Source organism: Hyaena hyaena, unplaced genomic scaffold (genome assembly GCF_003009895.1).
Source record: "Hyaena hyaena isolate Hyena2069 unplaced genomic scaffold, ASM300989v1 scaffold_269, whole genome shotgun sequence".
In the NCBI taxonomy this organism is placed as follows: domain Eukaryota; kingdom Metazoa; phylum Chordata; class Mammalia; order Carnivora; family Hyaenidae; genus Hyaena; species Hyaena hyaena.
In genome coordinates, this window is record NW_024080896.1 from 1,860,135 (window position 1) to 1,876,994 (window position 16,860).

Genomic DNA, 16,860 nt, shown 5'->3' on the forward strand with positions numbered 1-16,860 from the left:
TGTGGTCAGAATAGCTCACACAGCACTCCTAGTGTACTGGAGTTTATGACAGACCTCATTGAGTGAGACCTTAACTTCCAGGGGGAAAAAAAGACGACTCACACAAAATCCATAAAATTGGTCATGGGAATTTTCAGAATAGGCCTATGTACTCTTTCGAAAATGATGGAACATAGCTGTTCATGAGTTCCATGTGACATTTTGGATCTATTGCTTTCAGTTTTTCTTTGTTTTCCACGTCACAACTTGATGTACCAGTCTTATAGCAAGCAGCAGTCTCAGCATGAAAAAAGTATTTTTTATGCAAAAACAACCCGCAGACCTATAATAATCACCATTATTATGTGGATTCCACAGACTTGTGACCTCTGCTTGGGCTTTAAACATGTATGAACACTGTCCCAGTGTCTGAAACAAAACAAATGTGGTGTGTGTGTGTCTTTCTCCCCTCAGAGATAGCAAAAGGCAAAAGGCAAACCTCATTCTTATCAGAACATTGGCTCAGTGGAGGTCCAATTGCATGGGGCTTTAATTGATTTGTGGCTGTGATAGAGAGCGAGCCTTCAAGGAACCTTTTGTTCTTTTTCCCACAATACAAAAATCTGACTACATTCTGCTGAGGATTTTTCTCCATCTCTTTTCTTACAAAAAAAAAAAAAAAGGTCAGTTCCTGGCATGGTGCCTTGGCTGCTTAGCAAGACGAAAGAAAGTCAAGAAATTTCCATTACGCCCATTTGGGTTTGTGTGGAGCAGAGCATAAGCTCAGGCATGAGTCTCCTCTGTCTGCCTTCCCTCAGCCACCAGTCCTTTCCTCTTTCTGGGGCTTGCTTCAAAGTCCCAAATAAATCCTAGAACGATGCATGTCCTGACTCTTCCCTAATCTCTCACCTTTGAAATTATACTTCCCAGGTAGAGGTAAAGGCAGTGCTCGGCCACCTAAAAAGGCTGCTCAGAAATCCAATTCTCTCAGCCAGGGATCTACAGGCAGCAACTGCAGAAAGCCGAGACCAAGACACCAGACCACCTTCATGTCAACAGCTGATTAGGCACCTCCTCCTGAACTTCCTGCTCTGGGCTCCTGGAGGCCATGCGATTGCTCAAGAAGTCATCACCCTTGTAAGTCTCCCCTTCTTTAGTGTGCTAATTCTCACTTGCATTCCAGGTAAGAGGATTGCCTGGCCTCTGACAAGTGTGTGTACCAGGGTGCTATCCAAACATGGATGGACAGGCAGTGAAGTTGATAGTTGGGATGGACCCCAGAACCTGCCCCATGTAACACCTTCATAATAAGGAAGCGAAAATGGAGGCTCCAAGAAAAGAGGTCACAGATTGCTGCCAGACCCCATAGTAAGACTAGGTCTTCTGTCTTCCCATGCATTCTTTCAGTTACATTCCTCATGAAGAGGAACAAGACTTCAGTGAGGAGTGTTCCCTGTAGCAACCCAAAGAATTTTGTTAATTAAAAAAAACAATGCTAACTACAAAAAATTCCTTCTGAAACCCAGCTGACATGAGGGATAAAGAATGGTCCCAGGAAAATTGAGTATCATTCATGGCATTGGATTAGGCAATGACTTCTTGGAATATATCATCAAAGGCACAGGCACCACCAACAAAAAATAGATAAATTGAAATTCATCAAAATTAAAACATCTTGTTCATCAAAGATACTAGTAAGACAGTGAAAAGACAAACTCAAGGAATGGGAAAAAAAAAATATTTGAAAATCACATATCTGATAAAAGGTTTAGTATCCAGAATATATTGGGAATTCTTACAACTCAACAGCAGCAAAAACCCAATTCAAAAATGGACAACAGATCATAAATAGGTAATAAGCACATGAAAAAATGCTCAACATTATTAGCCATTAGGTAAGTATAAATCAAAACCCACAATGAGGTAACATTCCATACCCTCTAGGATGGCTATTATAAACAAAATGGAAAATAACAAGTGTTGGTGAGGATGTATAGAAATTGGAGCACTCCTATATTTCTAGTTGGGAATGCTAAAATGGTACAGCCACTGTGGAAGAGTTTGATGGTACCTAGAAAAGTTAAACATAGAATTACATATGATCTGGCAATTCTACTTCTGTGTAAAAAGAAATAATAGAATTAAACAGACACTTGGCCACCCTTGTGGGGTAGATGAACCTTGAGGACATTATTCTAAGTAAAATAAGCCAGGCACAAAAGGACATATGCTGTATGATTCACTTATATAAGGTACCTAGAATATGCAAGTTTATAGAGACAAAATGTAGAATAGAGGTTACCAGGAGCTGGGCAGGGGAGAGGGATGGAGCATTGTTTTGGGATAAAGTTCTAGAAACGGATGGTCGTGATGATTGTATAATATTGTAAATTTACTTCATGCCAATGAATTGTCCACTTAAAAATGGTTAAAAGACCAAATGTAAAAAGCATCCATATGCTGGCCTTTGGAATTTTTATTTGCTTTTGTTTTTATTTTTTATTGACACATAACATACATACAGAAAACCTACACCTTGATTAATGTTCATAAACCAAATATAACCATGTAGCCAGAACCAAATCAGGAATGTTCCCAGAATCCAGAGAGCCCCCTCTTGCCTCTTTCCCTGGGCAGGTTCTATTTGAGTGTGAATATGAAGAGAGTCCCAGGGATAAATAGGTCTGCCAACAACCTCAGAAACCAGCACCCATGAGGTTCTCCTCAGTCCAGGTAGAAGAGTCAGCATGGAGCGGGCAGGCCACAGCAGCCAGCCTGTTAGTCCTGCCTGTCATGTTCAGACAGAAGACTGAGAGCTAAATAAATGTTCATGTGTCCATTACCTCTGGCCAGCTATAAGTTATAATAGTCCCTCTTTAGCCACTACCTCAGCCAAGTGATCAAGGTCAATATGAACAGTCATAAGACATGTTGACTATAAGTACCCTTAATACAATGTGATGAAAATGGCACTTCTGTGATCTTCCTCCCCCAAACTTTTATAACCCCAGTCTAATAATAAGAAAAACAATTGACAATCCCCACTTAAGGTACACTCAACAAAATACCTATACAGCCCTCTTCAAAACTGTCCAGGCTATCATAAAAAGGAAAGTGTTAGAAACTGCCAAAGCCAAGAGGAGCATAAGGAGACATGAAAACTAAATATAATGTAGTATCTTAGATGTTATCCTGGAGCACAAAAAGGACATTAGGGAAAAACTGAGGAGATCAGAAAAAGTCTGTCCTAATCCATATCAGTTTATTAATTGTGACAAATGTACTATATTAATTTAAGATGTTAATGGAAAACCAGATGTGGGAGATATAGGATCTCTCTGTATTATTTTTTTCAGTAAACTATAAGTCTAAAACTGTTCTCAAATTAAAAGCTATTCCAAGAAGTCAACAGCAGGCACTTTTGAATCATGAAAGTGTTAGAGACATTTTTGTCACCTGAAACAGAAGAAAGAAATACTGTGAGACAAATGAAAATGGAAACAACTTCCAAAGTTTATAACACACAGCAAAAGCAGTTGTAAGAGGGAAGTTCATAGCAATACAGGCCTACCTCATGAAATAGGAAATCTCACGTAACCTAATTTTATACCTTTATATCTAAAGGGACTACAAAGAGAAAAATAAACAAAGTCAAAAATTAATAGAAGTAAGGGAATAGTAAAGATCAGAACAGAAGTAAATGAAAGACAAAAACAAACTTACAAACAAACCAACACAATAGAAAAGATGAGTGAAACCAAAACCTGGTTCTTTGAAAAGTTAAAATCAATAAACCTCTAGTCAGACTCATCAAGAAAAAAACAGAGAGCTCAAATAAAATAAAAAATGAAAGAAGTTACAGTTGACACCACAGAAATAGAAAGGATTATAAGAGATTACTACAAATAATTAAGTGCCAACAAATTGGAAAACCTTGAAAAAATGGATACATTCCTAGAAACAAACCACCACTCATGACTGAAGCATGAAGAAATAGAAAATATGAATAGACTGATAACAATTAATGAAATTGAACCAGTAATTTTAAAACTCCAGATAAGGTGAATTCTACCAAACATTTAAAAAAGAAGAGTTAATAACTGTCTTTCTCAAATTATTCCAAAAAGTTGAAGAGGAAGGAATGCTTTCAGACTTATTCTGTGAGGCCAGCATTACCTTTATAACAAAACCAGATAAGGACACCATAAAAAAGAAAACGATAGGCCAATATCCCTGATGAACATAAGTACAGAAATCCTCAACAAAATTCAACAATACAGAGCATAAAAAATCATAAAATTCATATAATCATCTCAATAGATGTAGAAAAAACACCTGACAAAATTAAACATCCATTTATTATAAAAATTCTCAGCAGAGTGAGTATAGAAGGAATGTACTTCAACATACTAGGGGCCATATATTGACAAACCTACAGTTAATATTATACTCAGTGGTGAAAAACAATGAAAGCTTTTCCTCTAAAATCAGGAGCAAGGCAAGGATGCCTACTCTAACCACTTTTATTCAATGTAGTATGGAGGCCCTACCCATAGCAATCAGACAAGAAAAAGAAAAGGCATCCATATTGGTCACTATTTGCAGACGACATGATACTATATTTAGGAAACCTAAAGACTCCACCAAAAAACTATTAGAATTAATAAATGAATTCAGTAAAGTCACAGGATACAAAATTATCATACAGAAATCAGTTACATTTCTATACACTAATAATGAAACATCAAAAAGTGAACCATCCCATTTATAATTGTATCAAAAAGAATAAAATACATAGGAATGTTTGACCAAAGAGATGAGAAATTGAAGATAACAACAAATAAATGGAAAGATATTTCATGTTCATTGATTGGAAGAATTAATATTGTTACAGTTATTACCCAAAGCAATCTGCAGATTCATTACAGTCCCCATCAAAATACCAATAGCATTTTTCACAGAATTAGAGCAAACAATCCTAAATTTTGTATGGAACCACAAAAGATCCCAAATAGCCAAAGCAGTTTTGAGAAAGAACAAAACTGGAGGTACCACATGCCCTAATTTCAAACTATACTACAAAGCTATAGTAATCAAAGTAGTATGGAACTGGCACAAAACAGACATATAGATCAATGGAGTAGAGAGTCCAGAAATAAATACACACATATATAATTAATCTACAAAAATGGAGGCAAGAATATACAATGGGGAAAGACACTCAATAAATGGTGTTGGGAATACTGGACCACTATCTTATACCATATATAAAAATAGATTCAAAATGGATTAAACACTTGAATGTAAGAACTAAAACCGTATAATCCTAAAAGAAAAAACATAGGCAGTAAGTTCTTTGACATCAGTCTTAGTGGTATTTTTTTGGACCAGTTTCCTCAGGCAAGGGCAATAAAAGCTAAAATAAAACAAATGGGATTACATCAAACTAAAAAAGCCTTTTCATGGTGAGGGAAACCATCAACAAAGTGAAAAGGTAATGTACTGAATGGGAGAAGATATTTGCAAATCATACATCTGCTAAAGGGCTAATATCTAAAATATATAAAGAACTTTCACAACTTAAAATAATGATTAAAATTGGCCAGAAGACTTAAACAGATATTTTTCCAAAGAAATACAGATGGCCAAGATACACTTGAAAAGATGCTCACCATCACTAACTCACAGGGAAATGCAAATCAAAACCACAATGGATATCACTTCACACCTATCAGATAGGCTGTTATCAAAAGGACAAAAAGTAAGAGTTGACAGGGATGTGAAGAAAAGAGAACCTTGTATACCCTGTAGGTGAGAATGTAAATTGGTGTAGCCACTATAGAAAGTAATATGGAAGTTGCTCAAAAAATTAAAAATACATACAATCCAGAAATTCTGCTTCTAGGTATTTATGTGAAGAAAATGAAAACACCCATTCAAAGAACTAACACACATCCCTATGTTCATTGTAGCATTATTTACAATAGTCCATATATGGAAGCAACCTAAGTGTCTGTCAATAGATGAATGGATAAAAAGGTTATATATAGTATGTATATGGACTGTTATTACTCAGCCATAAAAAAATGAAAAAAAATGAAATCTTGCCATTTGCAACCACATGGATAGACCTTGAGGGTCTAAGCGAAATTATAAAGAGAAAGATTAAAAATAATAATAAATAAAATAAAAAGATAAATACCAGACGATTTCATTTATATGTAGAATCTAAAAAACAAAACAGGTGCCCAGATGGCTCACCTGGCAGAGCTTGATCTCAGGATCATGAGTTCAAGCCCTGCACAGATCTTACTTTAGATAGATAAATAAAATATTTTTAACTATTTAAGAAAACAATGGAGAGAAAATTAGGTGAATTTACTGAGAACTTTAACAAAGACATAGATAATATAAAAGAGAATGAATCAGAGGCACCTGAGTGACCCAGTTGTTTAAGTGTCCAACTCTTGGTTTTAGCTCAGGTCATGATCTCATGGTTCATGGTTTGAGTCCCACATAGGGCTCCATGCTGATGTTGCCGAGCCTGCTTGGGATTCTCTCTCTCTCTCCCTCTCTCTGCCCCTCCCCTGCTTGATCTGTCTCTCAAAAATAAGTAAATAAACTGAAATAGAATGAATCAATGAAAAATACAATAACTGAAATTAAAAATACACTAGAGGAAGTGAACAGCAGATTAGAAGAATAGATCAGTGATCTGGAAGACGGGATAATGGAACAACACCACGATGAGCAGAAGGAAGACCTTTTTTTAAAATGAAATTAAGGGCTGTCTTGGACAACATCAAGTGCACAAACAGAAGAAGAAAGAAAGGGGCAGAAAACGTATCTGAAGAAATAATAGCTGAAAATTTCCCTAATGTAGGGAAAGAAACAAACATCCAGGTTAAGGAAACAGAGAATTTCAAACAAGATGAACCAAAGGAAGTACACACCATGACCATAATAATTAAAATGTTAAAGATTAAAGATGAAGAGAGAATTTTAAAAGCAAGAAGAGAGAAGCAACTAGTAACATACAACGGAAACTCCCGAAGGCTTTCAATGGACTTTTCAGCAGAAACTTTGCCGGTCAGAAGGGAGTGGCATGATAGATTCAAAAGGATGAAAGGGAAAAAAACAAGCAAGAATACTCTCTTGGCAAGATTATCATTCAGAATTAAAGAGAGATCGTTTCCCAGACAAAAGTCAAAGTAGTTCATCATCACTAAATCAGCCTTACAAAAAAATGTTAAAGGGAATTCTTTAAGTGGAAAAGAAAAAGCCATAATCAGAAATAAGAAAATTATAAAAGGAAAAATTTCATGAGTAAAAGAAACACATAGTAAAAGATAGTAGAGCAATCACTTATCAAACTAGTATGAAGGTTAACAAAAGTAGCAAAAAGTAGTAATATGTATATAACCTTGGGTGGGAAGACAAAAAGGAATTTTTTTTTAGAATGTGTTCAGACTTAAGTGACTATCAATTTAATATAGACTGCTATATAATTAGGATGTCATATATGAACCTCATGGTAGTCATTAACCAAAAACCTATAATAGATACATAAAAAAATAAAGAGAAAGAAAACCAAGCATAACACTAAACAAAGCTGTCAATCATAAGGAAAGAGAATGAGAGATGAAAGAAACAGAGATCTACAAAAGCAACCAGAAAACAATGAACAAAATAGCAATATATACATACCTATCGATAATTATTTTTAAATGTTTATTTCTTTTGAGGGAGAGAGAGAGCAAGCAGGGGAGGGGCAGAGAGAGAAAGGGAGACAGAGGATCTGAAGCAGGTTCCAGGCTCCAAGCTGTCAGCACAGAGCTTGACACAGGGCTCAAATCCACAAACTGTGAGATCGTGACCTGAGCCAAAGCCACCCAGGTGCCCCAGTAATTACTTTAAATGTAAATGGTCTAAATACTCCAATCAAAAGACATAGGTGGTAAAGTGGATTAAAAAAAAATAAAACTCAATACCCTCATCTACATGCTGCCTACAAGAGATTCATTTCAGATCTAAAGAGACATACAGACTGAAAGTGAAAGAATGGAAAAAGATATTCCATGCAAATGGAAAAAGAAAGAGTAATACTCATATTAGACAAAATAGATTTTAAAACAAAGACTGTAACAAGAGACAAGGGCATTATGTTATGGTAAAGGGATTGATCTACCAAGAGGATAAAATAATTATAAATATTTATGTACCCAACATTGAAGCATCTAAATACATAAATACATAAAGCAAGTATTAACAGACATAAAGGGATAAATTACTAATAATACAGTAAGAGTAGGGAACTTTAATTAATATCTCACTTATTCCAATGACTAGATCATCCAGGCAGAAAATCAATAAGGAAACAGCTTCTTTGAATGACCCTCTAGACTAGATGGATTTCAATATATACAGAACATTACACCCCAAAATACCAGAATACGCTATCTTTTCAAGTGTACATGGAATATTGTCTAGGATAGATCACATGTTAGGTCATAAAACAGGTCTCAATAAATTTAAGAAGATTGAAATCATACCACGCATCTTTCCCAAGCCACCGTGGTGTGAAACTAGAAATCAATCATAAAAAAAAATGAAAAGAAAACTAAAAAACAAACATGTGGAGGCTAAGCAACCTGCTATTAAACAACTAATGGGTCAATGAAGAAAATCAGAGAGGCTATCAGAAAAATACACAGAGACAAAATGCAAACACAGTGGTCCAAAATCTTTCAGATGCAGTGAAAGCAGTTCTAAGAAGGAAGTTTATAAAAATACAGATCTATTTTAAAAAACAAGAAAAATCTCAAACAATCTAACCTTACACCTAAAGAACTTGAAAGAGAACAAAGCCCAAAGTTAGTGTAAGAAAATAAATAATGAAGATTGGAGCAGAAATAAATGAAATTGAGAGTTTAAAAAAAGGAAAAAAAAGATCAATAAACCCAAGAGCTAGTTCTTTGAAAAGTTAGACAAAATTGGTAAACCTTTAGGCATAAAAACAGAAGACCCAAATAAAAAAAATCAGAAATGAAAGAGGATAGGTCACCTGGGTGGCTCAGTTGGTTAAGTGCCTGACTTCGCGAAGCCCAGGTCATGATCTTGTGGTTCATGAGTTCGAGCCCTGTCAGGCTCTGTGCTGACGGCCCAGAGCCTGGAACCTGCTTCTGATTCTGTGTCTCCCCCTCTCTCTCTGCCCCTGCCCCACTTATGCTCTGTCTCTCAGAAATTAAAAAATAAATAAATAAATAAACATTAGAAATGAAAGAAGAGAAGTAACAATCAGAACCACAGAAATACAAAGGATTATAAGAGACTATTATGAAAAATTATATGCCTACAAATTGAACAATCTAGAATAAATAAATTAAATTCCCAGAAATGTAGTCTTTCCATACTGAATCAGGAAGAAATAGAAAATCTGAACAGACCAATTACTAATGAAATTGAAGCAGTTATCAAAAAACTTCCAGCAAACAAAAATCTATGACCAAATGGATTCACTGGTGAATTCTTCCAAACATTTAAAGAAAAGATAATACCTATTCTCTTCAAACCATTCCAGAAGTGTGGAAGAGGAAAGAAAACTTCCAAGTACATTGTATGAGGCCACTACCCTCATATCAAAACCAAAGGCACAAAAAAAGAAAATTACAGTCCAATATTATTGATGAACATAGATTCAAAACTCCCCAGCAAAATATTAGCAAATTGAATTGAATTTTCAATTGCACATGGAACATTGTCCAGGATAGATCACACATCAGGCCATAAAACACAATTAAAAGAGGGTGCCTGGGTGGCTTACTCAGTTAAGCATCCAACTTCAGCTCAGGTCATGATCTCACGGTTCGTGGGTTCGAGCCCCATGTCGGGCTCTGTGCTGACAGCGAGCTCAGAGCCTGGAGCCTGCTTCAGATTCTGTGTCTCCCTCTCTCTCTGACCCTCCCCTGCTCATGCTGTGTGTGTGTGTGTCTTTCTCTCAGAAATAAAAAAGAGATTTAAAAAAACACAATTAAAAGTACAATTCCCCATGGTGCTCCTGGGTGCCTCTCGGTTAAGCATCTGACTTCAGCTCAGGTCATAATCTCGCAGTTCATGAGTTTGAGCCCCGTGTCTGGCTCTGTGCTGGCAGCTTGGAGCCTGGAACCTGCTTCAGATTCTGTGTGTGGCTATCTCTCTGCCCCTCTCCCCTTAGTGCTTGCTCTCGCATGCTCTCTCTCTCTCTTTCCCTCTCCCTCTCCCTCTCCCTCCCTCCCTTCCTCACTCCCTCTCCCTCCCTCCCTCAAAAATAAACAAACATTAAAAAAAAATTTTAAATACAATTCCCCATGATCAAGTGGGATTTATGCCATGGATGCAAGCATAGTTCAATATTTGTAAATCAATCAATGTGATATATCACATTAACAAAATGACATATGATAATCATAGTCATTTTAATGTTTGCAGATAAAGCACCTGACAGAATTAAACACACATTTATGATTAAAAACTCTCAACAGAATAGGCTTAAATTTAAGGAAGGTATTCCAGTAAAGACCATGTATGACAAACCCACAACTAACATCATACTCAGTGGAGAAAGTTAAATTTAGAGCTTTTCCTCTAAGATTGGGAACAAAACAAGGACATCTACTGTTGCCAGTTTTATTCAACATAGTACTGGAAGTCCTATCTACAGCAGTCAGACAAGAAAAAGAAACAAAATGCATCCATTATTGGTAAGGAAAAAGTAAACTGTCATAATTTGCACCTAACATGATGCTATACATAGAGAGCCATGGACTCCACCAGCAAAACTATTAGAATTAATAAATGAGGGGCACCTAGGGCACATTAATAAATGTGGTGCAGTCTGTTATGTGTCTGACTTCAGCTCGGGTCATGATCTCATGGTTTGTGAGTTTGAGCCCAGCATCAGGCTGTCTGCTGTCAACACAGAGCCTGTTTTAGATCCTCTGTCCCCCTCTCTCTCTGCCACCCCTCTGTCCCTCTCTCTCTGCCCCTCCCCTGCTTGTACTCTCTCCCTCAACAATAAACATTTTTTAAAAGTAAAAAAATTAAAATTAAAAAAAGAATAAATGAATTCCATAAAGTTGCAGGATACAAAATTAATATGCAGGAATCTGTTGCATTTCTATATACTAACAAGAAAGTAGCAGAAAGAAAAAGAAGACCACTCCATTTACAGTTACACCAAAAAGATTAAATACCTAGGAATAAATTTAACCAAGAAATTGAAAGACTTCTACTCTGAAAACTACTTTCATTAATGAAAGACCTCAAACAATCTAACCTTACTACTTTGATGAAAGAAATTGAAGATGACACAAACTGAAAGATATACCATGCCCATAGACTGGAAGAATTAATGTCCTTATTACCCAAAGCAGTCTGTAGATTCAATGCTATTCCTGTCAAAATACCAATAGTATTTTTCACAGAACTACAACAAATTGAAAATTTGTATGGAACCACAAAAGACACTGAATAGCTAGAGTAATTTTGAGAAATAACAAAGCCAGTGGTATCACAGTCCCAGATCTCAAGATATACTGCAAAGTATATGGTACTGGCTCAAAAATAGACACACAGATAATTGGAACAGAGCGGAGATCCCAGAAATAAACCCATACTTACATGGTCAACTAATCTATGACAAAGGAGGCAAGAATCTGCAATGGGAAAAAGACAGTCTCTGTAGTAAATAGTGCTGAGAAAACCGGATAGCTACATGGAGAAGAATGAAACTGTACCAGCGTCTTACAGCATACATAAAAATAGACTCGAAATGGATCAAAGACTTAAATATGAGACCTACAACCATAAAACTCCCAGAAGAAAACATAGCTTGTAATCCCTTTGACATTGGTCTTAGCAACATTTTTCTAGGTATGTCTTCTTAGGCCAGGGAAACAAAAGCAAAAATAGACAGTTGGGATTATACCAAAATGAAAAGCTTTCATAGTGAAGGAAAGCATTAACAAAATGAAAAAGTAATCTAAACGGAAGAAGATATTTGCAAATGATATCTGATAAAAGGCTAATATCCACAGTATATAAACAACTTATATAAGTCAACACCAAAAAATGCAAATTATCCAATTAAAATGGGTAGAGAACCTGAATAGACATTTTTCCAAAGAGGACATACAGATGGACAACAGGCATGAGGAGATGCTCAGTATCCCTAATCATTAGGGCCACTCCCTATGAACTGTTTCTTTGGCTCCTGCACAGGCCCCAGCAGTCAGCTTCTGCCTGCCTTGGGCTTCTGAGAATTTCCACTGAACTTGTTTCTCAGAAGCCCTGCCTCTTCTTGTGCGGTGTTCTGCTCCTCTGGTTCCTATGTTTCTTGTGCCACTCACTTGTTTGCCGTCTTCACGTGCTCCCTTACTCTGCACCTCTTTGACCCGGATGAGGCACAAGCGGCTCAGATGGTGTTTGGTTTCCTCCTGCCCCTGAGGCTCACTGTCTCTGCCTCCTGTCCTGCCCTGAGCTCATGTTTCTCTCTCCTTCTCCTTCGTCTTTATTGCTGGACCACAGCAGTCACAGGTAAAAAGTTAGCTAGCATCTGAAACATGGAGTTAAGTTCCGTAGTTGTTGAACTCAAATGAACTTAACCTCAGCTAACAATACAGATGGCCTACATCAGCTGCAGGGAGGTGGGCTCGTGTGACTAGAGACCGTGAGTGGAACAGTATGGAGGTTGAGCTGCCTCATGAAGATGACATGAGGTCCAACTGGGCGGCCTCCACAGTCATCTGTCATGGCTGTACCAGCCCAGTGGAGGCCCTGGGACCAGTGGCAGTCTCTCAGCACTTAGGGTCTAGGGTGTACATTAACTCTTTTAAGTGTCTCGAGGAGGCTCATGCAGTTTCATCCACAAAGACAGACTGTGTCTGACAGAGGTTACCCACAGCATCTGGGATTCTGAGTCAAAACCATGCAATGGTAATACACCAAGAGCCACAGTAAACTCCACCTAGGCTGGTGGCCTGCCCCCCGCACCCAGCAGGGCCCATCCCAGCTGGGGTTGAAGAGAGCTAATGCTGTCATGGTATGCCCCATGGTATCCTGTGCTGCCTGTCTGCTTCAACTGCTGGTCTGAGGTGGTGGCCCTAGAATGAAGAGTCTCCAGAGCCGTGTGATAGTCCGAGGGTGGTTGGCTACCCTACCAGAAGGCCCACTGTGGCAATGGAGAGGAAGCTGACTTTTGGCTGCTGCTTGACTAATCAAATATTTGACTGAGTGGTCTATATAAACTGCCACACACAAAATGTGTATGTAGAATACTCTCAAAATCAGGGCTTCTTAATGTGCTTGTGTCTAAAAAAAATCACAGCAAACTCAATACAATTCAGTTGTGAGGTTCTCACCCTTCCCTTTTTGCTGAGCTGAAGTTCTTAGGAAAATACTTGCGGGCACCATCAACGAAGAATGTCATGAGGCTGTATTTAGCAGAACTAACAATTCCTGTGTTTCCTGCTTCCCTTGAGAATCAGGTGTTAAAACCTTAGATGTCTATTAAAAAGCAAGTGGGCCCGGGTTGCTAGCCCAAGAATGCCATTTATAAAGTTGTTTGTGTGAAAACAGGTGGCATTTTCCTTTCAGCACTTTCCAGTTCTCGTATTCGTGTGAGCCTTTTGCAGACAGGCTGCGGCATGGCTTGCCTCTGCTTCCCCACAGCAAATACTTGCACAGCTTGTGACTGGCATTCCAGGAAATGTGGGGCTTATTTGTAGCCTTTGTGAGTCTGGGGCCATTCTGTCAGAAAAGGGTGATCATTAGGAAATGACTCTGCTCCCAGGATGGCCAACCTCTGAGAACAGACTGGCTTTGCTAATCACCTTGAAAACAAAACAAGAGTCATTCAAAGCTAACTGGAATGCAGCTGCTTTTCAGGGAAGGACGGGCCGGTTGGTCCACTGGACAAAGAGATGAATTTGTCTAGTTAGTGTTTTAGTTTTCTTTCTCCCCTGTACTCATTGCAGATGGCCCCAACGGATGAGATAGGCCACGAGATTGCTGGCTTTCTTGACCAGACCTTGTACAGATGGGATCGCCTCTGCCTGGAAGCCCCTAGGCCGAGAAAACTGGCCCAGGAGCTCCTGGCTGAGCTGCATGCACACATCCAGCACCAGCCTGCTGCACGTGGAGCTGCCATGCATGCAGCAGGCTCCCCGAGGCCTCGTGATGAAACGATGAGACCAGTTCTTCGTGGAATGAGTGTTGAGGATGAGCCATAGACCTCTTGGCAAGAGCTGCAAGTACATATTTTATGAAGTGAGAAGACAAGTTCTTTAGTCCAAGCTCAGTCCGGTTTATTAGTTCATGAGTAGATTGTGCCTTGAGCATTCCCTACCTGCTCAGTCCAACTGTCAGAGAATCACTGGAGAAAAACCGTGAATAGGAGAACACTTTCATTTCCTTTTTTCCTCATATCACATGAAGATACACAACTATTACTTGAGTGGTTCAGAGTCTTTGGACCAAGAAATTGGTCATGAACCACTGATCAATTTAGAAGTAATTTAATCCTTTTCCACATACCTCTTTTTTCAGAAGTCAGGCTACTGTTATTGGTGTTTCTTTTAATCCACGGGGCTTTGAGATAAAACCACACTCTGTTGCTTCCCTAAGAAATTCTTCACTGAGGAGTCTCTCGGGCACCTCTGAGGTCAAGCAGAGGCCATCAGGCCCAGTAACAAGTGGTAGTGACCGGGGCCATTGCTCACTGGTGGGCACTCAAGCCAACCCTGCTATGGAGAACAGCACTGCTTAGCAAGGAAATAAAGCCAGTTCAAATGCTAACTCCTTTTGCTTTCTATTTGCTAAACACTCCCACTAAGAGAGCTCACATTGCCTCAGGGCTGACAGGGGAGAATATAGGCTGTGTTCTGGAAGAAGAGATTATATTTCAGTTGTCTAGTTAACTAAGGTGGGAATTAGAAATTTCTAATAAAGAATAGGTAACCCCCATATTTATTTCACATCAGTTGAAAATTTTTTCCCCTTTCAAGTTTCTTTTTTTTTTTTTTTCTTACATGGAATTAAATCATTCCAGGACCTCAGTTTCCTTTTTTCTTTTTTTCTTTAAGTTTATTCTGAGAGCAAGTGAGCAGAGGAAGGGCAGAGGGAGGAGAGAGAGAGAATCCCAAGTATGCACTGTCACTGCAGTCCTACATGGGGCTTGAACTCGAAACCATGAGATCATGACCTGAGCCGAGATCAAGAGTCAGATGCTTAACTGACAGCCACCCAGGTACCCCTCAAGTTTATTCTTCATATGCACTGATCATGTGCTCTTTTGTGTGCCTTCTATGGACCGATTCAGTCAGAACTTTTATGGCTACTTTGATTTTTGTGTTAGTAATCACTGAGTCTCCTGCAGTTTGAGCTCCTATTTGAGGTATGAGTAACATTTTGTTGTATTAGAGGTTGTGGTTTTGGTATATGGATCTACCTAAAGATCTGAAAAATTCAAGACCTTTTGACTTTTGAGAAATGTTGCAGTTTGAACAGTGTACTGATAAGATACTTTAGTCATGGCTACCAGTATTTCTACTTTCATATAAAAAGTTCTCCTCAAAATGTGTAGTAGTTCTGATAAAGGAGTTGTAGGCTTCACTTGGAGTCGAGGACATCTCTCCTATGTTGTTTGCCATGGAAGCTGTGACCAACTTCTGTGAGCATGAAGAAAGGAGTCTGCTTGGTGGCTGTGAATAGTCCCTAAAGGGAGTCCCTAAAGTCAAACTTCCTTGTGGGTATGCTCCCACTGGAAATCCAGTCACGCTGTATTCTGCAGCAAACAGTATTAACAAAACCGTTATCCACCTCAGACTATTGAAGCTGCATTTCTGGAAGTTTCCTTCCTGTCGTGACCTTACCTCAGCCTTTTTGTAGAATCTCCAGTTCCTTTACAAAGCCTTTAAGTTCTCTCAAGCCTTGGATGTGTGAGTCAGCACCTGACCAGGCTATCTGATCTGGCAGGACGTTAGTCTTCATCCCAGTGAACTCCTGGCAGCCAAGCAGTTCTTGGGTCTGAAGTGACCCTCCATCGTCTGTGAAGGTTTTCCTGAAGGGGATAGCAGACACTGATTTGTGTACTGATTTCGTTTCTCCCCTTGCCCTTTCCCACTAGCAAGAGGGGGAATGCTACACACGGGAAACCAAGGAAAACAGGACTGTTCCCCAAACTAGAGGAGCAGCTGCAAAGCCTACAGGCGGTCAGGCCCTGGTCTTTGCTTTAGATGCGGTTACCCCATCATTCCATTCATTTCTCTGAGGAAGGAACCTCCCAAGGGGCACATAGAAGGGGGTGTGCAGCAGAAAGGTGGGAAGTGACATCCTCCCCTTGACAACCCAAGAAGACAGAAGGTTGTGCTCCCGATACTCCTGAGCAAGTCCACACCCAGCCACCAATAAGGAAACCTGGTCAGGGCAGAGAAAATCAGGGGCAGGCTGAAAAGTATTTTGTAAACTCCACCTCCTCACTCAGTTGCCTTGGATTTGGGGGGAAAGTCTGGACACATGGGTATTTTTCAGTTTCTTGAAAGAAGTTCTAGCTAGAAATAGGCTCTGGTGAGAATGCACAATCAAGGCAGGTGGTGTGAGTGAAGTGAAGGCCCTGCAGGCCACTGAGCCTTGTCCTCCCTGTTGGAGAGCCAGGAGCACGGAGGCCTACAGAGTGCATTAAGCAGCAGGGCTGAGGCCCAGAGGCTGTATGTGGAGTTGACTGGGTTTCTTTCTAGCACAGGATCTGTGCCAGGCACATGCCTTTGGCTTCCGCCAGCAGAATATCCAGTGAAGAGTGGCTGAAACAGGCAATATACCTGATGATGTCTGAGACAAGAAAACTCA

General features: G+C 39.1%; 1 protein-coding gene across 1 annotated transcript in view; it reads left to right on the forward strand.

Moving 5' to 3' along the window:
- FANCC (FA complementation group C) overlaps positions 1–14,932 on the forward strand; it is a 162,825-nt gene extending 147,893 nt beyond the window's left edge. Inside the window, exons 13-14 of the mRNA XM_039245701.1 lie at positions 910–1,116; positions 13,992–14,932. Coding sequence (XP_039101632.1) covers positions 910–1,116; positions 13,992–14,246 — 462 coding nt within the window. The 3' untranslated portion in view covers positions 14,247–14,932. The remainder of the gene's footprint in view (positions 1–909; positions 1,117–13,991) is intronic.
- The last annotated feature ends 1,928 nt before the right edge of the window (positions 14,933–16,860 follow it).